The sequence below is a fragment of the Nesoenas mayeri genome (assembly GCF_963082525.1).
Source record: "Nesoenas mayeri genome assembly, chromosome: 6".
Taxonomy (NCBI): domain Eukaryota; kingdom Metazoa; phylum Chordata; class Aves; order Columbiformes; family Columbidae; genus Nesoenas; species Nesoenas mayeri.
Genome location: NC_137545.1, coordinates 36,633,811 through 36,658,208, shown reverse-complemented (window position 1 = coordinate 36,658,208; position 24,398 = coordinate 36,633,811). Strand labels below are relative to the sequence as shown.

At 38.7% G+C, this 24,398-nt stretch overlaps 1 protein-coding gene across 1 annotated transcript in view; it reads left to right on the top strand.

Annotated features, from left to right (window-relative positions):
* The window catches only part of NCKAP5 (NCK associated protein 5), a gene marked incomplete at both ends in the record, with an annotated part of 239,157 nt that overhangs the window by 45,616 nt on the left and 169,143 nt on the right, over positions 1–24,398 (top strand). The window contains 1 exon segment of the mRNA XM_080346974.1: positions 7,794–7,927. Coding sequence (XP_080203100.1) covers positions 7,794–7,927 — 134 coding nt within the window.

The following is a 24,398-nucleotide window of genomic DNA, read 5'->3' as shown; positions in this document are numbered from 1 at the left end:
AGTGTCGGTTGGATTTTTCTGGTTTATTTTGGCAGTCTGGCATTTTGAAAGCAGAATCCTCTTCTAAAGCGGCATCATTTTTTTTCTTACTGGAATGAAGAAGCTTGAAGATACCAGCCTAAAATTAGGATAGTGCTTTTTATGCTATTTATGTCATGCGATTGCAGAGCTTTAGTGGCATTGAGTTTAGGAAAAATGATTACATCATAAAATAATTGGGTAAAAAAGTAGAGGCCTAATATAAATCAAGGAAATTTCCTCTTTAGCCTCTGGAGTACAAATCTGTATCAGGTGAAAGGGTAATTAATTTTGATTACAAAGCAGTCACACTTCACCCTTAACTTTCTTATTTTCAAGAGATGTACAAATAAAGCTACCTCTCCCTCCACGAACCCTCGAAGTGCTTAAGTTATTACTGTTCATACCTTAATGCTTCACTGTGCTTTAAAAACACCTATAATTTCATCCCTGGGAAAGCTTTGAGTGTTTAAGGGTATTTGTCAATATTCCCAATATAGCTGGAAACAGTAACGAGGGACAAAGGCGTATTAACTGCTACTGTTGGAAAGCTCTGGTTTCAATAGCTGGCTAATTTAATAAAGTCTTGTTACAGTAAAATGATACAGCTGTAAGCAGCCTGTAAAAATTGTAATAAGCACAATAAGCAACGCACTTCTTTTTTTGGGTTAGTGTTTTTTTGCGCTATCAAAGTCCACTACAAGGAACGCTGCAACATGCTGCAAAGTTGTTTGTCAGTGCCTCGGTTTATTTTTGCAGAGAAGTATTGATTACAGAATGAGAAACATTTGGTTTAACAGCGATCGATGAGGAGCAAACAAAGGACACTCTGAAGTTTGACTCATTTTAATTTGAAAGAAAATACAGTCTCTGGTGCAATTTATGATAAAATAATAAAAAAAAGATATCTGCTCTCGGTTGTTGTAATCACATTTCTTTCCTCGACTTGTTTTTGCAGGGTCCAAACACAAGCTCTTACAAAATGTCTATAATATAGACTTTGCCTTAACCAACAGCTTTGGCCATGGGCAGCTGGGGCTCAGGTAAACTCTGTGGCACTTGAACAAATACCATTTGATCACCGTGCATTATGTTGGGGGAATTAAATATTCATTGCGTTGGAAAAGATGAGTTACTTTGTTAAAGTAACCAACTGGGAGACCAAGTTGCAAATTCCAGCTTCTGTTTCAATTAATATTTCATAATTAATTCTTGAAAAATGGAACTGTTTCACCATCCCTCTCTCATCCCTTATCCCAGGCTGATGTCTCCTGCCTGCAGCAGTCTTTCAAAAGTGGCACACCAGGGGGATAAAACAGTGTTTTTGATAACTTTGAGTACGCATATTTATTCATAAGAGTATTGGGCACTGACTTGCTAGAAAAACTGATTTTACTGTGCTACTAGTAGTTGCTATTTATTTGCTTAATTCTGTAATCAGTGTTGTCTACTCTGGTGGTGTCTGCTTTTGTGGCCAGTTAATTCTCTCTGGGTTGTAGGATGGTGTGTTACAGACCAGGCTATGATTCTATTGAATTATGACTTTTATGGCAAGGTATCAGATGCATAGCATCAGAAAATGCATTAAAAATAAATACATATATACTCAGTTTAGGTTAGCAATGACTTAACTGTAAACAAAAAATTGTATATGATTTTCTTCCCCTCATTTAAATTCATTGCAAAGTATCTGTTTGAAATCAATATTAATTATGCAGAAATTGTGACCTTCTTTAGCAAATGCTTTAAAATAGTTGTTAAAAAATTAATGTGAAGGTTATTAGCCTGATTTTGAGCAACGTTAAGCCTGTGTTAAATATTCTCATGTAGACTTTCTTTGACAAAATAGCGCTCCAGCTCCCATGTTCGCATAATTAGTAGTACCATAGTAAAACCCTTTTTACAATGCACTGAGGAAGCAAAGAACAAATTCAAGAATACAGAAGACTCTTATTATCTTATTTCTATTTAAACAATGGCCCTTTTCACCACTTAAGATAACCCTAAAGATGAGAAGAGATTAAATTTATGTTCTTTTTAAGATGTTTTTGATATTTGAACTAATCACTCCAGTTATAACGAGTTGTTTCTAAGAACTGCTTTTTGTAAGACTAAAAGAAGCTAAACAGAAAACGGAGGGACCAGTTCCTATGAATATATAGCGCTTGCTCCCTCCTGAGCAGCAACACCCTGTATAGTACACATGGTCTGTGTACACTGAATCCCTTTAATTTTGCACTTGCAGTTATTTAATCATTTTAAATCTTGATGAACAGCCACATTTTGGTTTAACATATAGCTAACATCATCGAGCAGAGGAGTAGTATGATTTTTACGTGAAAGAACAATTAAAAAGTCAAGAATATTGCGGAGGGCTGGGGTTGAGGTCATGGCAGCCCCTCTCTGCAGGACGTTCTTCCTCACAGGTTTCCACAGCTGCAGCCCTTCAGGAGATGTCCCCATGGTCCCTCACAGGCTGCAGCCCTTCAGGAGATGTCCCCAAGGTCCCCCACAGGCTGCAGCCCTTCAGGAGATGTCCCCAAGGTCCCCCACAGGCTGCAGCCCTTCAGGAGATGTCCCCAAGGTCCCCCCATGGGCTAAACCCTTCCAGTGTCAGTGGTGCCACTGACAGGCTTGTCTGTGCCCTGTGCTGGCGGAACCGGCGGGAACCGGCTGCGACCGGCACGGGCAGCCTCAGCCTCTCCTCACAGCAGATCCCCGCGGGCAGCACCCGGCCGCAGACATGCAGCACATCTGATCCACTGATATTAAGAAAAAGTAAGATTATTAGGGTGGCACATCATGGAGGGGCAGGGGAAGACGTTTTTGGTTGGAGAGGTGAGGAGGAATGAGCTGCCGAGGAAGCGGTTTTAACAGGGAGGGCACAAAATCGTCAGCACTGAGGAGGAGAGAGAAGCAGCCCTGTAAAAAAGGGTGAGTTGAGACTAGGGGGTTATGGAATAAGAAATCTACTTGAGTTAGTCAGGTGCTTGACCCTGGTGAAGAGAAGCCGTTGAGTACTTCTCTGAGGAGGTATTGTCATGGAGCCGGCCCTGTCGTTCGAACCGTCTGCTGAGTTTATGTGCAGTGACAGGTAAAGGAGTTAAACTGCAGGTGCCTCACTTGGAAGGCTTCAGTGTCATCCATGTCTAAATTTAAAGTTGACAGCAAAATAGCCTGGAAAGGAAAAAGAGGTAAGAAGGCAGCCTTTCCTTACAAAATCCTTAAGGTGCTGCATGTTCACTCTGCGTGCTGGGTGTCACTCTGGAGACATAAAGGGTTGAGCACCTCTTAGGAGACACATGGCTGCACTGGGTCAGGCCTATTAACCGGGAGCTCAGAAAATAAGCGTTGTCTCTTCATGGAGTGTTGAGGAGCAATTCTGATATTTCTGTCAAAGACTTGTGCTATTTTCGGTCTAGCCGTAAATAGTTTTCATGTGTTTTGTTTTGATCATGAGGATCTCAAATTGAATTCCTTCCTTAACTTTGAGAAGACAAGTTAATGTGTGGTACGTGTCCCTGACTGGATGAGAAATGAAACATTTTGACACGAACATTTCTACAGCTACACGAAAAGGAACACGTTGAAGTGCGAACGCTGGCTCGTGAGCATAATGAGCAGCCAGTGAAACTTGATTGCTGAAATGTTCATGAAAAAGTAATTGCAAACAGTATTTGTTCAAGTATTACAATATTCCTGTACTTGCACAAAAGTATTGGTGGAGTTTGCTAACCCTGTCTTTCACCCTAGCTTGTTCATGTAAAATTTTTGCATATTTGGAAAGTTATCAGAAATTTGACAGGGTGATGTGAATAAAGTCAGACAGTCTGCAGAGGCTGAAAAAGGGAAGCAAGAGCGAAGTAAGGGTTCTGTTCCGAAGAGGAGAAGGTTATAGCTGTGCTGCAGGAGGCAAGGAGAGGAAGCAGGGAAAATAGTATGAGCAGAGCTTATGGAGAGAAGAAGCTGCGATTAAAGAGAAATTGGCGAGTGGGAACACATATATCTTCATTGGAATATGGCAGTGATTTTCCTGGTGTTAAAACATACTAATGCATTTCACATTATGCTTTCTGTTTTTATTGAAACTTTTCTTCACGTGTCACACCAATTGTATCCCTTTCCAGTAAGCTTACATTCACTATAAAACCTTGAACCATTTCTGGCTAGTTCATTTCCTTTCACATACTGTTATTTTGCACGGGAATGAAGTGCACAGAGGAGCTTATAAAGGAGGTTATGACAATGCTATGGCAATGCAAAATTTATGGAGCATTCAGGGATTTGGTCTCTGCTTCCAGGAGACCAAAAAAAAAAAAAACCCCAAACTCACAACTGTTTAATCTTGGCCTTTCTGTAGGTTAGACTCACTTCTCTCTTCTGACACTTCACTATGTCTTTTCTGGATTTGAATAGAAATGTACCCTTCATTTCTTGTAGATAAGATCGCTATGGCTGGGAGCTACTTTCTGTGTGTAGTATACTTGAGTGTTTTGTGTCCTGGAGACTTAGAACTTTCCAAGTGCGGGTGGTCTCTCACTCCCTTTCCCCCACCCTCTGCAGAATTTAATGTCTGTGATCTGGCTGAAGGCAGATCTGCTCTGCTTTCTGTATGCAAGAAATGGCAGAACTGCCTCAAGGTTGCCAATAAATTCTTGTGAAGAAGCATAAAAATGAAGCCTGATGGTGTTATTGCTGTACAGCTACCCTGTGGGCAGTCTTCTCCCCATTCCTACAGGAAAGTTTTGGTAGCTGGGAAGAGAACCCAGAATTTCAGGGCCATAGCCTAGTACATTTGTTTCTGGTCTTGTAGCCTGGGACTTGTTAGTTGTTCATCCCCTTACCCTGGAAGGAGCATCAGTTTTGTACAGCAACAGTACGTGCTCATATAACTAATACTGTGTCGTGATGCTTGCCCATGAGGTGGCTGAATTGGAAACTGGACATTTAACTCATTCCAGAAGTTCCTAATGTTCATACACTGCATTTCTGTGACATTGTTGTTCTTGTAATGTGATCTTGTTGTTGGTTTATAGGTACTGTTCTTAAGGTGCTTCTCAGGTCTTTGCTTCTTTGTAAATCAAAAAAAGAAAAATCATGTGGATGTGCTGATCTTTTTGTGTAGGACGATAATACACACTTACTCACATGAATAGAAGGAGTAAATGGCAGCAACAGCTTTCTCTGACCTATCAGCAAGGGGTAAATGAAGCTTATACAGCTCTTTGACCTGCAGGGAAAAGTTTGGATTAGTGAATCTCTGCTGTGTATTCAATGCTCTTCTAGAAAAGGTGGTTTTGTGATTAGCGGCAGCACAGTTGTGCGCGTCGACAGGGCGCACTTGTTCTGCAGGGCGGTCAGTGGAGCCGTCTGCAACGTGCAGAACATCCTGGTGGCGAGATTGGAGCACAGGATACTCTTCTGCTTTCTCAAGTGTCACATTTTGTCTCTCCCCACTGTAGCGATCTGGCTTTGTGCTTAATGTAGAAAGAAGGTTTATCTGAGGACCAGCACAGTCTGCATGGCAGACATGCAGAGGTAGTTGCTCTGTCAGGGTAAGATCATCGTGGCAGTAATGACGCTGAATGAGCAATGAAGGCTTGGCTGAATCTCTGGTCTTCAGTGCGTTATCATAGTTAAGCTGTTACTGCCTCAGGTAGCTCAGGCACAGCCCGCGTGAACTGGAGCGCTCAGGGGTTCATAGCAGTACCTGATTATCCTCCAAGGTGACTTATTAGTTACTGTAGAGACAGCTATGTATTTGGGTTTAAGCCCAGTTTCTGTAGACACCAGTATCTTCCGAAAGCTTGTCTTAAGCCTTGGGTGCTAACTATGTATTTAATGTCATTTTCCTTGCTACTTCTGCCTCTCTGGAAGCTCTAGATGTCTCTTTAGCAGCAGGGAAATATTTCCATCAGAGAAGATGCTAACAGTATTCAGCAAGGACCTCTGCAACAGTGCATTTTTTGAAGCTGGCATTGACGGGATCTAAGCTAGAGAAATACTAACTGCTTGGAATATTTTTCCCATGTCATTAGCCTGAGTTACCCTTCGTGAGCCGTACTCTGTGTACAGCTGCAGTGTATCTTCTGCCTGGTGCTGAGCACTCTCTGCTCTTCGCTTGGCACAAACTAAAGATTATTACTCACCACCTGGCAGAACATGGTTATGTAACAGTAAGGACAGTAATTAGACAATTTAGTTAGAAAAATGTGTTTATTTTTCAGTAATGTGTTTCTTGTTTTGCAGTTTTCCTTTTTCCAGACATTACATATGGCCAACCAGACAGAAGCCCTCTGTTCTCTGAGTAATTCCCCATACTTTTTCACAAGCCTATAGATACTGCATTTAATCCTTTGCAGCCTCCCTTTGTGGCATCTGCTTATTTATCATTGTCTTTAATATCTCTTTTCCACTTGGTAATGTTCATATTTTTGGTCCCTTGGTTACTGCTATTGTAAATTATTATTCAGTAAGATTTATAGCTGTGAGACTTGTAAAAATAATCTGTCTCCCCCATTTGATGGCTTAACACTAAGATGCAATTTCATTAGAAAATAACAAAGGTATGTATAATTTCCAGATAAATTTTTGCACGTAGGTCTTGAAAATTTAGGTCAGCAATGGAACTACGTCAGACTGTCTGACAGGCTACAAATCGCGCTGCATCATGGGCACAGAGATTTTTTCAAAGCATATAGATGGTGAATGCACTGTAGCTTTACAATGACTTACACTTTTCTTAGACAACTGACATTGGAACCCCTTTGCTGACGGAGTATAATGTAGTACAATGTAAAGTGCTTGGGTTTATTTTTAATTGATTTGTTATCTAATTTAAATGCACAAGAAAAATTTCATTTAATATAATTTCCATGTAACAGGGTCACATGGAAAAGGCTGTATCATATTTTTTAAATTTCTAAAGCATTTTATAACTTTTCTATTCATTCCCCTGCTCATCCTAAATTGCATTTAGCTACTTTTAAAACAGAATTTTGAAATCATTAGATACCCTTTTATATGATGTTCTTATATCTCAAATTGATGTTAAAAAAAAATTAAGACATGACGTATGTAGATTTACCCAGGTGGTGCAGTTATGTTGTAGATTGCATTTTTTTGGCCTATGTTGTAAGAATTAGCAACAATGGTATGCTATTTGCCTTTGAGAACTATTAGGAAAATTAATGACATTTGTATTTCCCTCATATGTGATTTGTACTCAGTTTTTGAAAACATATTCTTTGTTGTAGAATTTCAGTAAATAGATTCAAATAGACTCTGTCCTACTGCTAGGGATCTTCCTCTCAGCCAAAACAAGAAAGGCACCGGTGCAGAGACAGGTCCTTCTCTGCTCATGACACTGAAACATTAAGGGATGGGTTACGAGTTGTCCTCTTGACTTTTTTTCGTGCTTTCCATGTCTGCATTCAAGCCAGACAGATCACGTATCTCAAATACAGTTTTTTACACTTATTTTCAGTGGAGGTAAATAAAAAGAGCTTTGAATGAGAGAGTGGGTGTTTGGTTTTAAGCATGCTGACCTTGGTGAGTCTGAGCCAAGTAAGAGGAGCCCAGCGTGATGGGCATATTCTGAAAGGCTTTCCATCTCTAGTTTGTTATTCTGTGTAACATTGCTATACAAAAACATGATGGGATAGTTAGGGTAATTATTTTGATTTTGATGATTTTTTCCCAAATTAAATTTTAAATTTTTGCCCAAAGTATGTTCTATGTGTACAATGAATAAATAACTTTTTATGGTCTTTCAGCGTGAGAAGCTGATACATGAGTTGGAGGAAGAAAGACATTTAAGACTTGAGAGTGAAAAAAGATTACGGGAGGTGACACTGGAGTCGGAGCGCAGCAGAGCTCAGATGCGTGGGCTGCAAGAGCAGTTTTCCAGGTATGTTGGATGAGTAAACTATGTGCAAAATATGGGAAGGACGAGCTTTGGTGCAAAAAGATTGATCAGACCTGTTGCTACCTTGAATGGATGGAATTGAAGGCAAAACTGCTCTCCATCTGAAATTCTGTAAACATTATGGGCTTTTGGCTAAATGATTGTTAGCATTCTGTAAAACTTGAAAGGCTTATACCATCGTTCTGTTTAATTGGGAAAATTTTCATTTATAGAGATCTTGCATTTTTTTTAGAATTCCCAATGATTTTCCAAGTACAGATCTTCTCAAAAAGTGCACGTTATTGATAGGTCAATATTTGTTTCTGTTAACCAGGAAGAATGGGTTTGATCAATCTGAATAAAGGGGGAAAAAAAAAGTGATGCCTTTTCCCAGCTGGGTAATCATCCTGCTTGGACATGCTTCACATCTCTTCCTGCATTGACTGGACCAGAATGGAGTGTTAGAACAGAGCTCCACTTACAAGGGAACCATCTTAGAACTGGAATTTAAGACAAACCATTCATACAATCACAGTAAGGATTTGAGTTATTTATTATTTTCGTGATGCATGATGAGATCTTGTGCATCAAATAGAATTTTTTATTGTTTTTGTCACATGAACAGAAACAAAACAGTCAAAACAAAATCAAAAGAGACAATGGAATTTTATGTTGTGTATTTTCCATCAAGACTGAATATTAACTCATTCCCTTGGGCCTTTGAATCATTGAAAAGTTCAAGTTCAGTTTAATATGGTGAAAACAAGCTGGGGGGTGGGTGTTTTCTTTCCTTCTTTTTGTTGGGATTTTTAGGGTTTTCTGTGTTGGGGTTTTTTTCCCTCAGTGTCTACCATGCTGCTCCTCTGATCTGAGACTGGGTTTCTAGGTAACGCTGCAAAAGCAGTTAATTGCAATAATCTGTTCTGATCTATTCTTTTGGTTTTGGAAAGCTTCCATTAATGCTCTTCAGATTGTAACAAAACTATTGAAGTGTTCAAGTAAGTCTGAAATTCTTTCGCTAGAAATGCTAAGGATACTTATTTTTTAGTTTTGTTGTTCTTATTCTATGTTCTTTCATTTCAATTTTTACCTATTCTGTTGAGATTCCCTGAGTAATATACACAAAATAAATCCACCCTATGGGTATTCTTGATTACAATATTTTGCTCTATTATGTATTAATCTTTGTTCACGGAAGAATTTCGTGAGGTCTTGATTTTAGAACAGTATTATTGTTACAATAACTGGAAACCTTTGAAATAAACTTTGAAGATGATGCAGCCATGATTAAGAAAAGCAAGCGTGAGGGGAAGCCAATCTCCAGACTAATCCAACCAGTAACTTGGTAAAAATCTAACTGCTGCATATTCAGGTCTTTTCAGAATAATCCTTCATTATTTCTGTGCAGCTGCAGTAGTCTGATTCAGTTCTGCGGTGTTTCTGAAAAGAATAACTATATTATTAATTAGGATCCCCGAAGTCCACTATCTTCAAATTAATCCATTCTTTTTCCTCCATTTCTGTTTGCAGTCTAGCTTGCTCTGATCTGTTTAGAAGCAGAGCGATGCAAGTTGTTTGGATTAAAGTTGTTTGTCTCTTTAGTTTTGTACCTCTGATTTAGATAGAGGTGAACGCCATCTAAATCAGTATTATGTTCTTTGTAAGGCTGTCTGCACATTAGCTCTACTGTTTGAAGGGAAACTCAAATATCACTTTGTGTTAATGGCACCTGAGTCTGACCCTGTTATTACCAACAATGAAAACTGCTGTTGGCTTCATCAGGCTGTGGTTTTATTTTAGTGTAGACCAAATGCTATGAAGAGAATGCACTTTCTCCCTAAATGGGTGTATTTTTTCTTACCCTTCTTGAGCAAATAGTGAAACTGGCAAATGGATAATTTTATGCTGCTTATTCTGTATTGGTTGAAGGATTTCAGCGTTTTTTCTCCAATTGAGAACAATTAAATGGGACAAGACAGGTGATGATGGGAGAAGATGTTAAAATCAAGCAAAATGAAAGTACTTTGGAAGAAGATGGCTAGAGAGTAATACTTTGAGTCCGAATGTTCTGGCTTTCAGATGCAGATAGACTGAAATAAGAACATATATTATAGCATAAATAATTTAAAGCTGCATAATTCCTGAACTGAGTGGATTTACATTCCTACATAATACTTGCAGTGCAATAGGTTAAACTATCATTTGGAGGATGTTTCTTTGCATCTCAAAATATTTCCTCTTCATCTTTGAGAGAATGAAATGTGATAGTTGGTAGAAAGCGGTAAGTTGACCTTTGTAATCAGGGGAGGAAAGCTACCTATTCCTGCCTGAAATTGTGTGAAAACTCTAATCTCACATATAAGCATATAGTTTGAGATGGAGGACTTCAGAAGGCAAGCTTTTTTTATTGTTATTTTTTTTAATCGATTGACATTTCTGTTTTTACCAAGTAAGCAATATTCCGGGCTAGGAGTCTGAAACAAATTGAAGTTCTCTTTCTTAACATCTGTATAAATCTGCCAGAGCCTTTAAGTGACACAGTGGTTAGTTTGATAGATGTGTGAGAGTTGCTAAAGAAGGAGAAAGAGCTTTTAAAACCAAATTTCTCTTCCAGAATTGTACTGTGGTGTATCCATGTAGTTTTAAATTTGTTTTCTATTTTTATTGGAGGTGAATATATTTAAGATGTGGGAAGGCCCTGCAGGAGAACCATTTAATGCTAAATCTAGAATTTCACACTGCAGCTGGATGCAGTCATATTTGCATTGCTGTATTATAATCTCACCTTGAGGTGAAATCCTTGATGTTTTCTTCCTCAAAACCACTGAGATCTGTTGCTTTGCTGCAGCTGTTCTGTTACATTCTATAAGGCCGTTTTTGGCGTGACCGTGTGTAGATGAATGTTGCTCAAATGCATGAAGACTGACCCTGGAAATACCTGACAGGCCAGTTTCTTCCAAGACACTGTCGTGCAGTCTGACTTGTCCATTTTGGATTGTCGGAAACTGCCATGTATTATACCAGCGGGTCCCGATTTACGTTAGTAAAGACACCTGCTGTCTCTTTATTCAGCTCTGGAAGAAATTAAGTTAATTCTTTTTTGTTTGTTCAGGTTCTGGGTTTCTTTAGATTGCTCACAGTTTAACATTAGTTCCTCCTTGAACTTCTTGTATCTTGGACATTAGAGAAGAAAATACACTGTGTCTCATGTACCTCCTCGTTCTTGGTTTCAGCTCTGCTTTTCCTGCTTTCATCATCTTCCTACAACAGTAGGAACAGAATGCAACAACCCTGCCTGAAGCAGTAGGTGTGATTTATAGTATCACTCTAAAAAGCACACTAATATACGCAATATAAATTGATTACATTTCTCTACTGTACATCAGTAAGCAATAGAAATTGTTGTCTGTTGAGTGCATACAGTACATGTGACTTCAAACTGGGATTAACTGTTAAACCAGTATAAGAGGTAGCTTTATTTAAGAGATTTTGATTACTATTTTGTCCTAAATGACGCAAGTTCAATAAAACATGCTATTGTAAAGTGTATGTGTAAACAGTAATTGAAGAGGCTAGTACCAAATCTTAAAATCCGCCTTTGGGTAAATTTCGGAATTCTTTCAGTGAAGATGATGCTGTTTATAGGTACAAATGTCTGTGACTGGGAAACTGCCTCAGGCTTTTAAGAATGAAAGTTATTGGACAAGTAGGAAATGGTCCTTGTTTGATCTGCCAGGGTCCTGCAAATAGGATGAGTGCAATTGTCATTTGATTGTATTTCATCGTTCTCCTCGCATTAATATTGACCGTAGGGTTGAGCCTGTCACTTTTGACAAGGGGAAAAATGACTGCTACAAACCTGATAACACTTCACATAAAAGGGCTGTGTACCCGTTAGTTTAAGCACATCCTACTTGGCTTTCTCCAGTTATTGTTAATTCCTCTTGCTCCATTCTGACTTGTTGGCAGGTGAATGGAACTGACAACTGTTTTCCTAGTAGCTGTGATAAAGAGATTTGTTACATTGCATAAGCATGTTGATGTTGCATTATCACATCTTCATTTCTAACACTATCACATCTGCTTGATCTCACGGTCACCACCTGCTTGCACTTTAGTGGCCTCACCGCCATGACTGTTAATCCATACGCAACAGAGACCGTGTCTGAAAAGTATAAACCAGTAGGATGCCTTGGTAGACCCTGTGGTTAGCCAGTTTACCTAATGCCCATTAAATGCCAATTAAAACCATTAATAACATTTTAATCTAGTTTCTGGGGAGATTAAAATGCTCTTCTGGCAGCCATTGATGGTATTCCTTTGATTTTTGTCATAACAGGGATGAGTAAAATACTGTGTGGGAATTCACTCCTTAGTTCAGAAGAAGATTACAGAGGAGCTCTCTGCAAGTTTTTCTCATCTCCTTTGTGTAGTTCTGCAGTAATCTCTTATTATCCTACTTGAGTGGTCTGCATGTAGGGTTAGTGGGGGAGGTAGATGTCACAAAGATAGAATTTATACCAAAGGCTGACCTTGTCATTCCGCCCTATATTTCTAGATACTGCCTGATTTTATTAGGTCATAGAATCACAGAATCATATAATAGTTTGTGTTGGAATGGACTTTCAAAGCTCATGTAGATCCACCCCTCTGCCACGAGCAGGGACATCTTCACCTAGATCAGGTTGCTCAGAGCCCTGTCCAGCCTGGCTTTGACTGTGGCCAGGGATGGGGTTTCTACCACCTCTCTGGGCAATGTTCCAGTGTTTCACCACCCTCATAGTAAATAATTTCTTATATCTAGCCTGAATCTCCCATCCTTTAGTTTAAAACAGTCACCGCTTGTCCTATCACAACAGGCCCTGCTAAAAAGCCTGTCCCCATCTTTCTTGTAGGCCCTTTTAAAGTACAGAAGGGCCACAATAAGGTTCCCCCCAGAGCCCTCTCTTCTCCAGGTGGAACAAGCCCAGCTCTCAGCCTGTCCTCACAGCAGAGCTGTTCCAGCTCTCTGATAGCCTGGGTGGCCTCCTCTGGCCCCCCTCCAACAGGTCCATGTCTTTCCTGTGCTGAGGGCTCCAAACCTGGATGCAGTGTGGCTGTGTTAAATATTACAAAGAAAACTAGTGAATAAGTATAAAACACAACTTGCTGACCTGAAAGTGCCCCATGTCTGCTGCCAATTAAAAATAGTGTAGGATAGTGAGAAACAAAGACAGAACTAATCACAGCTTCTCCCACCCCTCCCTTCTTCCCAGGCTCAACTTCATTCCTTTGTTCCCAACTCCTCTACCTCCTCCCTGAGCAGCATGGTGGGCGGCAGGGTTGTGGGGAAGCTGCTGCAATCAGTTCAAAACACTTCATCTCTGCTGCTCCTTCCTCCTCACATTTTTCCCACATTGCAGCGTGGGGTCCCTCCCGGCAGGGATGCTGGGGGGGCCTCTCTCGTGTGTGCTGTAAGGGAGGTGGGACTGGTGTCTGCTTCACAGGCACCAGTTCTGGAGCTGCTGGGCCAGAGTGCTTTCACTGGGGGACTGTGGAGCTCTTGGCTGGACTTGCTGGGCCTCAGGATGTGGTGTGAATACTGTTTTACCAGTGCTTTGACCTCATGCTTAGGGTATCGATCTTGTAGTTTTATTAGAATTGACAGAGTAAAAAGATGAAGTTTCTTTTAGATTAGCATTGATAGGGTGAGTATATCAGTATTTTTACTTATGTGCATGTATGAAACTTAGGTATTTCACATCTAATCCTTGCTCAGAAGTGTCAAGCACTATTTTAAGTAAGATCAAGGAGCTTTGTGTGAATAGTTTTCATCTAGCAGAAAATAAAGGAAAGGCTTTACTAAACTTTACTAAACTTGTGAACTTAAGCCCAAAGAGGAGGTTGCCCCAACTTGTCTCTGGAGTTTAATCTCACTGAATTCACAGGCTAGTTTGTACTAAACATGTTTGACCAACAACAAGAAGAAAAAAAAAGGAATTTTGTGAATTTTCGTACCATACTTCATTTTTTCTACTCTTCAGTGTAGAAGTACAGTGGTTTTGAATATACGTACAGACACGAGAAATATCTTCAAGGAATAAGTTATCTCAGTTTTCTTAACTACTGTTCTCATTCTGATGTTAGAAACCATCAGGCTGAAATACGTATTTCCTACAGAAGTTGACAAAGAGCAAAAGCAGTGAGGTCAGAGTGACTGCAGAGGGCTGAAGAACCAGTACAAACCCAACCCACAGAAGTCATACAAGAACTAGAGGTTAAGAGCAGACTATAGGGCATGACGTATATTGACTTACGTAACATTTTTGGAGAGCAGCGGATTGCTTTGCTTCGGGCATTATTAAAGATGCGCATAGAAGGTACATGCAGTTCCCAATCTTCTGTGGACCCTTCAGGCATTGAAGCTACATTAAGAACCAGCCCTATTTCAGTACCCTGATGCACTAGTAAATCATGTGGTGGTGTTCCATGGCAGCTCTTGGTTGCTGAAAGCTTTTTTTCAAAGGTTCCAGGGAAACAGGTAATTTTGATCTGCTGCAGACAAAAGCATGGCTATCCGTCTGCTCAGGAAATCCTGAGTTGGGTTTGTATTTATTTATATGCTGACAGTATGTATCATACTTGCATTTCTGTAAGGTAGCATCTCTTGCCTTTTACTGATTTATCAGACTCTGCTTCCTTCCTCTGTTCAAGCTAGCACTACAGTTTAATAGGATATAGTGGTGTTTTTTTTCTTTGCATAATGTAATAGATTAGCACCAACGTAGTACTGCGTTGCAGTGTAATTGTTTAGTTTACCCTGTCTTTTAAAACATTCAGGACAGAGCCTAACATAAAAACAATATATCAACATATTTACCACAATTTAACAGTGGGTTATTGACGCCCCTGTACAGGTCCACACACAACATATAATCCGCTCCATGCATTAATTTTTGTAATAGAAAGATGGCTTGAATATTCTCTGCACTCCTGTACCATGGGAGCGGTCCTGCCCAAGCGGAATCTGCCCTTGTTGGGTAGTGTGTGGTATGTATCAGTCATCTCTCTTTTTATGTGCTGTTTCATTCCCAAAGTGAGAGATCTCCACCGACACTGAATGAGGCTCCTGGAAGCATGTACCAAATAATATTGTGCTTGAGAGTGAGAGCAGGGATTCCTGTGCAGATGTAGTTTTTAAGTTTACAGACCCTTTTATGTCAGAGGACATGAAAACCTCATTTTGGTGGAATTGCTGACTCCCTTGCTGCTGCCGTTTAAAGAAATTGAGGTTCGTGTTTGATACTTGTGTACTGTGATATCCTGTACCTGTTGAAGTTTGTGGCTTTGTGCATAATAATAGGCATATTTTGCAGGTATTTCTAGCTACAGATAATTCTTCATTGTAAAACCTGTTTAGATTTATGAAAGGGCAGTGCTGATATAGGAGCTGAGTTCTATTACTGAGTAACGTTGCTGCCTAAGAGATGTGCAGTTATGTATTGTAAGATCTGTGTTTTTTAGGAGGACTTATGTTACTTATTGCTGGTTTGGTGTTTTTATAGATCTGTTTTTAAAATTGCATTTGAACATGCAAAGTTAAAGTACTGACTGTTTCTTTCCTGTGGAAATTGCCATAGTTGGTTTCTTTCAAACACAGGAAATTAGGAAAGCCAGTGATGTGTCATGCACTATTCTGCAACTCCTTGGTGCCATAAAAGGTGAAGAGACTATTCAAAACTGACACATTTCTTCACATGTTTAATGAAAAATTTCCTTTGTTAAACACGATACAAACCTTAATTCCAAGGACCAGCAGAAAGATCAGCAGATCTGCCAGAAAAAGAACTGCAAAGATCAGCAGAAAATAATTTGTTTTCATTTAGTTTATTTTTTCCCTTAAGCCATTTGATATTGATTAACTGTGGTCTGAAAGAACATATTTTTAAATGCTTTCTTTTAACATTATATTCTTAATTTTGAGCCAGTTTTCAGGAATGAACCTGCCCTGATTACACTGGAAGATCATGATCTCTTTTTCTTCATAGTTTGCCTCGATCCCCTCCCATGCATTATTACCCCCCAATGTGAAAGACCAAACTCCTTCATACTTAGGTCACTTATTTATTTATTTATTTTTTATTTTTTATTTTATTATCTATAAATATTTATATACAACTAAGGCATTTTTACAAAGATTATGAAAGGATGACAAGTAATTTTAAACAGAAAACCATGTGGAAGATAGGAGGATAGAATGGCTTATAAACAGGTGACAAAGCAGGAATGCTTAGCAGCTGTTCTGTTTTAGTCTTCTATAAAGGAAAACAATAGTGTACATCTACCAATACAGATTGACAAGGGTGATCTGGAATTGCAAGATAAAATGTGGAAGGTAAGCAGTTACAAGAATTAAGATAGTAGGTTCAGGCAGGATTTCTTGATCATACTCACAGACAACGACTAGTCAACCAACCACTGACAATTTTGTGTGTAGGCAGTTGAAAAATGATTGAAGTCCCAAAGGAGTGCTGTTTACTTATATGTAACTAAGAAATTGCGCACAGAAGATTAGACTGATTTGTTGCTAGTACAATTTAGATATGGTTCCACAATAGTCTTCATGAAAAAGACTAAACAATTTCAGTCTCTGTGCTCAGTTCAGTTGCTTGTGCTCTAATAAGTAGCTTCTGAGAAACTCTACCAGCAAGAGGTTTTTTTAGTAAATTTATGTACTCTGAGAAGCACTGCTGTGGTTAACAGTGCTCTGTAGTGGTTCTCTGGAAGTGCTTTTGAAATTAGAACATGGCCAGAATCAGATGCTACATCCTTAGTGGCTGTTACAGGTGATCTGCTTTGGGAAAACTTTTTAATGATGGAAAAAGCTGTGAGATTCCTGTGTCCTGCAGTGTGAGGTTAATCTCCTACTTGACCCATTAGGACCTCCTTCCAACCAAATGTATTAGAATAATTTTGCAATGTTTTGCAGGAAAGATGCTAATAGGCAATGTATTTAAAGGTGACAGGCGTCTGTCTAGATTGCAGTCATAAAACTGTAAATAACTTTTGTATGTGTTGAAAGTTCATGTATGCTTTAAAAATACTAAAATGGAAGATTGCCTTTGCCACATGATTTTTTCAATTCTGTGTATTATTTCTCCCCTCATTAATGGACTTAACTATTGACATACCTTGAAAAGTGGTATTGGTTCCATATAATCGGAAAATTCCGTTTCAAAAAAGAAGGCCTTTCATAGAAGTAAGTGCTTTAAAAAATATCAATAATTCTTTCTGCCATGTTTCCTACCAAAACAAATAAGAGAGAGTTTTCTTTTTTAATTTTGGTGGGGTAGAAGTCTTCAAGAGTTTCACAGTATCACAGTATGTTTGGGATTGGAAGGGACCTCAAAAGATCAAAGCCAGATCCATCCCTCTGAACCTGAATATGGAAAAATTCTCTGTTTGAGATTGTATGTGTACCTTTCTCTTTTTAAAAGATTATATTCATTTAATAATATCTGTATGACAAAATATTAAAAAGGAAAAGGAGGCAATAGCTGTGAGAGAAGGACAATGTGGTGGTAAAGATCTGGCATCCTATAGTAGAGTATGCTACAGAGAGTCACCTTTGAAAGAGCATTGTCATTTCCATTTTTTAATCCAATAATTCAGACATGTGTGTAAATGGAAATGTAGTCCCAGCGAAATGATTAGAGAAGTAAAACTAGGTAAGAATAACGGGCAAGAAGAAAGCTGTCAAAGAACAGATGTTACCTTAGAGTCTGTCATGGATGACAGTGGTAAATTTAAAGGCTGTCTTTTTAGAATCATCAATCACTTTTGAGCTGCAGGATTGCCTACTGGAGTTGTTTTCTATATCAACACAATGACTCAGTCTCTGTTTAATGTCTTTTGTTTCCCTGTAGTGTTGTACACTGGTACCTTTTATTAATTACCCCTTCCTGGGAAGGGAGAGGATGTGAAATGGAAATGACAGGATAGTTTTGAAACGTCCATTGCACATCCCTTTCTCAACTCGTGGTCTTACGGTTGCTCATGCCAGGCGTATGTGTGCTGCCAACGCTTTGAGACTTAATGTATTGAACGTGAGTAGTTCTCTTGCAGAGTCAAAGAGACACATATTTCAAAAATCAATATGTATTATGTCAGTTAAGACTGATCCTCTGATTCCATGATTTTAATTTATTGATCACATCACACTTGTGGTTCCTTTTGTCATATAATTGTAAACCTGTACTTAAAAGCCCTATGTGAAATGCGATTTTCAGATTATAGACTGTTTCTCTTTACTAATGGGTCAGAGAGAAATGTGAGTTTATGATCACAATTCTTGTGGTTGTTTTTCTGTTAGATGCTTGAGGTGGCTTGCATTAATAATTTTCTTGTACTATAAAACTTGTGTTATAAACTCTTAAGTGTATCATTAGTGGGCAGTGATGTGTATTCAGATTGATGGTGGTAGGTACAGAGCAAATTAAACCGTGAGGGAATATTATGATTAAAAAGCTGACATAAAACCAAATGATCTTGATACTGATACTTGCTCTTTTATGAGCATGATTGAAATCTTCAAAGGATCATTGGTTGGCTGAGTCTAAGTTTTACCTTCACTATTTTACAACAAACTGAAACGAGGAGTCTACACTTCCATTCTAATTACAAGCAGGTAAAATCCGATCCAGAAAAGTGTCCAGCCTTTTAAGATACTGGTGTGCCTTCTGCTCTCATTAAGGGCAGAAGGAAACGAGGGCTTTCAGGAGTTTGGTGCCTTAAATAGTCCAGATAACAGATTTGTGGTCCAGGTGATAAGAACCTGAAATCCTGAATGTTATCTCTCTGAGCAGAATAATAGGGGGATCCTTTGTCTTGTCTAGATTTCAAAGCAAGGTTTCCTGGTTTTCATGTATGTATGAGGCAGGGAGGAGAAAAGGGTTTTCTTTATAAAGGAAATGGTATGGGCAACAGTATAAGAAAACATGCACTAAGATGCCCCCGACATGACATCACCTGTTGTGTCCAAAGGTTGGCCCCATAGAATGGGACTTTTGCTCTCATCACTGAGAAATTGTTGTAGAATAATATCTTTACTCAAAGTTTGCATAGCTGCCTTTCTACTGCTGGTGTGCAAGTAAAGAGCTTGTCTTTGAATGTGACCAGTACATCATTTGTAAATATAAACAGTTTGTCATCCTGCTCTGCGTAACCCCTTAAGTACCTACACTGACTAATGGAAATAGAATAATTTAGCTGCCTGACTTGAGGTGGTAATATATTTTTTTCAACCTAGTAGCAATTTGTAGTCTGCACAGATTGGATTGTGTCACAGCAGAATTATTACGGTAATTTTAATTTTAACTTAGAACTTGTAATTATTCCACAGTATTGTTGTAATTTCACAGGCCATGCAGCACTTCACTTGTTTGTCAGTCCTCAGAATGGGACAGGGCAACTTAAATTCAGTTTTAATATTTTCCTTTTTTCAAACTACTTTGGGTGTGTGTTTTCCTTTATGTGCACCTTTCAAATATAATTATTAAAAGTCGCAGTGAGTATATTTAAAGTCGAAAAGCTATTATATTAGGTGCAAACTGTTTTTTGCTCCTTATAGTATATTATAAACATTAATACAATTGGATTTTCTTTTCTTGTAAAGGCTTGTAGACCTAGTTCTTCTAATTATTCATCCCTTACTCTGATACTACATTTTGTTTGTACATCCTCGGGGAATTATGCCCCGAAGGCATAAGAAGTTTGCTGCATGGATGTTGCTTGTGCATTTTCTTGATATATGTAATGGAACTTGCTTAGAAGAAAAATGGGATTTAAAAAAGAAAAGAAGCCTGGATTTAGTGCATCAGAATTAGTAAGGACAGCTGTGAGGTTTATCTTCACTCCTGTTTAAAGGAAAGGCTTAGGGTTCTCAGTGAGTTTAGATCTAGACCTACCAGCGGGAGTGTGCCCTGGAAAGGAGCAGGCATCTCCCTTCTAAGGATGGAGAAAGCATTGAAGGACAAATGCTACAGTTTTAAACTGCCTGATGTGATTCATACTGTTCAAATAAATAAGGAAAATGTGTGGGCCAATCCTCCCCAGGTCCTGCAGGGTGCTCGCTGACTGCACTAAAAATGCAACAAGGAGAGTTGAATATGTCTGGCTCACGGCAGGAGTGGACCTAAGTAATTACCCTGGGATTTGCCTATGAGGGGTTTATTGCTTAAAATCTTGATATTTTTTGCGGTGTCATTAATCATACTGAACTTATATGACTAATATGGTTACAATCTCTAACTCCATAGGGATTCTGGTACAATTTAATAGCAATTACTGTCTTCTATTGCTGATAGCTTTTATGCTAAAGCATTGCCAAAAATCTTAATGTGATTATCTTTGGTCATAATGTGTGCTTCAGTTTGCAGATACTGTAAAAAAATGTCATCTGATTTGAATGATTGTTTCAGTGCAACATAGTTTTAATTCCATGTGTAGTGCCTGCCTTATAATTTCAAATTTTACAAATTGGGCACTACTACCTTCAGCCAAATTGTGTATTAAATAGCATTAATTAAATACATATTTCAGAAATCATCTGTTATCTCCAAGCATGCAATATAATAGCTGTGGATAGGTTATTATGAAAAAATTGTCTGTAGGATGTCAATAAAATATTGTTTTGCATGAAACAATGAGCTCCTCTTGTGACAGACAGATAAGGATTTGCTGCAAAAGGGTGCAGAGAAACTGCAAATCTGTTCAGAACAAGTCACGTCACAGAGAACACTGAGTAATTTTGGTTGTTGATAATGGCCTTAGTTTACATGTGCCTGGGAGAAAATTTTTCTTTTGCATTATTCTGTTTCATGGTAGCTGAAGAATCCCAGTTCAATTGTTTTCTTCAAGAAAAGGGATTTTACTCTTCCTGGTTTTCAGCACCATTATAGAGAGGAAGGAAGAGGTGGCGTGTGAGGAAGTGTGGCGTTTGTCACGAGAAAAGTGGTTCGGAGGAGGTGCGAGACGACGAGGCTGAATGTTGCAAGGGAACAGAGATCTCTGTAGTCTCTTGTTTTGGCACAGCAAGTCATGCTGCGTTTTAGAACTTGACATACCTTTTTCTGCAAGTGTTTTTAATCCTCCTTCTTGTTCTTCTGTATTTGTGGGATTTAGTTGTGTGCACTTTTTCCTGCCAATACACAGCAGAGAAAGCACATCTTTCCATCCACTGGAAATCCAAGTAAACTGTGTCTTTTGGACTAAGTTTTCATTCTCTAGGAATACAGATTAGATCATTAAGTTGTAGTGCCCTTATCGGTGTTTCCAAGCTGCAGAGTCCATTAACGGAATGAATGTGGCATGGGTTGATACACTGTGCCACCTGATCAGTAGGTAACCTTTTTCTGTCTTTAGCTATAGGTTTCATCCTTCATCCTAAAGCCTTTTTAGAGGCGCTGAGTTGACTGCGGTTTTATCGCTGTGTTCTGTTTGTCTTCTGTTGGCAGATTCCTTCCAGCTTGTATCTACTACCTATAAGAAAACTAATATTGTATAGATGATAAGCAAATAACAATAAGCCTTAGTACACATTCCTTTTTACTGTAGAAATCAGTAAGAAGCTGGAAAATTCTGACCACCTGTACTACTTTCTGAAAAGCAAAGGAATCAGTAGATTACAAAGCCAGGGAGTCAACTGTCTCTAAAATTATAGTTAAAATTATATAAAAATGGATCTATGTTGAAAGTGGTCTATAGTGGAGAACTCTCCTGTTGGCTTGTTGAATGGAAGTGTGTCTTGGAATATGAATTCTGTTCAAGACAAAGTATTTCTTAATCTTCTCAAGTACATGTAAATGCTTGTATTCTTGAAGAGAAAACCAAACAGACCAAAACCAATCCAACTGTCAATGTCTTCCTTAAAAGGCAAATTACTGTGAAATGCAGTTCTTACATATTGGTCTCAATCCTTCAGAGAAAAAAACTCATTATGTCTAAGACTATGCAGTAGTGAATAGTGGGAGAGTATGTGATGTTGGTGTGAATTTACTGTAGAGCCTGTTAAAGAATGAATGAGGGAAACAAATTTTCTAAAAAATATTTGAGTTTCATGGAGTTCACTAGGATCTGCTTCTGTATCTTTGAAGACAATTTTAGTGTAATACAAGGATGAATAATGGGTCACTGGTTTCAGTAGTTTTATACTTCAGTGAGTGTTCTTGTTGTAAAAATGTTCTGGGTTTCATTCAACTCTTGTAGTTGTGTGCTGAATTGCTGAAATTTATCGCATTGCAAAATAACAAGCAATATTTTCCCATTCCAGACTTGCCTGCATTTCATCGTGAGCCCTCTGTTGCATATTTTGTGACATATTTAATGTTTATGGCAGTGTTCTGTGTATGTTCTCAATCAGTGTGTTTGTAATAGGACAATTATACTGGCAACTGCAACGTGAAACACATGCATCATGATCCATTGTAGTGCTGGCAGGATGAGAAATGTCAATTGAGGTGGTTGTAAGAGGTTTCCTAATCCTGCTGAACTAAGGAGTGAGATTCCTTCTGAATCATTGCCATCTGGAGTATATAAAATGTGAAATAACCTTTTATCACTAGGTTGGCACATGCTACAGGGGCAGTGTTGGCAGTGATGGAGTTCTAATGAAATTAAATACTATGCTCTGAGAAAAACTCTCTGCTTTATTATTTTGTTTAGCTTCTTCAGAACCTTCCCCTCCATTTTATGAAGGTTATTGAGTAACTAATAATGTTTTAAATCTAAAAGACACGGAGTCTTTATTTTTAAAAAATCCGGCATTTTAATGTGGATATTACTCTATTATAAATACAAAACAACATGAATGTGGTGGAGAATAATTTGTAATTCATACTATAATCAGGTAACTTAGCCCACTCTTTGACTTGCTCTACTTATTTGACAGGTATTTATTGCCCATAAATTTTTGGGTCTAAAACGAGGCCATCCCCCACCTTGTCAGAAGCAATCATGACTCGGAATCCTTCCATAACCTGGTCACAACCACTGCAGAATGGGTGTTCTGCCCAACTATTGCCATTGCACACCTGTTCTGTACTGAACTGCTCTTCCTTGTGGTACATACACTACTGCTCAGTTTATGCATATTTGTTCTTATGTCAGGTTCATTTTATAAATACATATTCACTAATCCTGTCCCCACTAAACCTTTGCTTTACCAGATTAAACTTGCCCTTTTTTTTTTTTTTAGCCTCTTTGTTGTGTCTTTTGCAATATAACTTAATTTTTCTTGAATATAGGTGTTCTGAACCTGCATTTCAGATGGGTCTTACCAGTTTCACAGGTATTGTGTGTCTCTTCCTGCCATCTTCCTAGTTTCCTCATGTTGAACTTAGTTGCTTACTATTGATGGAAGGAGTATATTGCCAGGAAATAGAGCTGACACTCAGTAAGGTGCCTATAGGCGTCTATAAGTGACTTATTTGAGAGTAAATGCCTGGGCTTGCTTTCGCAGTGCCCTGACAGGCAGTGGAAGCACAGGCTGAGTTCCCAGCACCCTCGGTGTTCCCACATCTCTCTTCCTGACCTGTTCTGTGCCTTCTCTTGCTGCTCTCCTGAAGCCTTTCCTGTCTGTGTTCTCTTACCTGCTCTTCCCCCAGTCTCTCGTTATCTGTATTCTCTTTCACTTAAAACACCCAGCTGAGTTTTGGATGGCCAGTAATATAATTCTTGCATCCAGGAGACTGCTATTTGCTCTGCATTTGCTGTATTTGTAAGGCACATTTCTAGTTAAAAACACTGTTTAGGTCAGATGTGGGATCTTAATCACTTTGAATCTTCAGTCTGTGCCTCACATTCTCATTTTGAAGGGTTAATCATTGTGGAGTTCAGAGGAGATGATGGTCCTCTTTACTCTTCAGATTAAGCAACGTGAAGGCTGAGAGGCAGGGCTGGATTTAGAAGATGAAGGATTAGGACTGTTTGACTAATTCTTTTGGGGATGTGATTTCATTCTATCATGCTTAAATTGAAGTGGGTTGGTGATTTTTGTGATCCTGCAAATACGGTAGATGAGAACATATTTCATTTTAAGCATATTGTTTAGTCTCCATGTATTCTTACTTAATTCTAACGTAAATTTATGCCTGCACTATTGAGATTAATTCGTTTAAAAAGTGCTAGCCAGTTCTTTTGCTGATTTTATTAATTTCTGCTATATAGACAAAACTGAAACATTGCTGATTTTTCTGTGAATGATATTGCTGTCAATTACGTGAATGCATTGGCATTAAATAAAAAAGATGAGCATATTCTCTCTTTTATTTCTTAAAGTTTTGTATGAACACTTTTCATTAGAACCTCTAAATGCATATGCCGCTCTGTGTGTGTGTGTACATGCTACTGCTCAAGATAGAACGCGTAAGAGCACATTTTAGGCATTCTATTCTTGATTTACCTGCTCTTTTATGATTTTCCAAGACAAGTGTTGGTT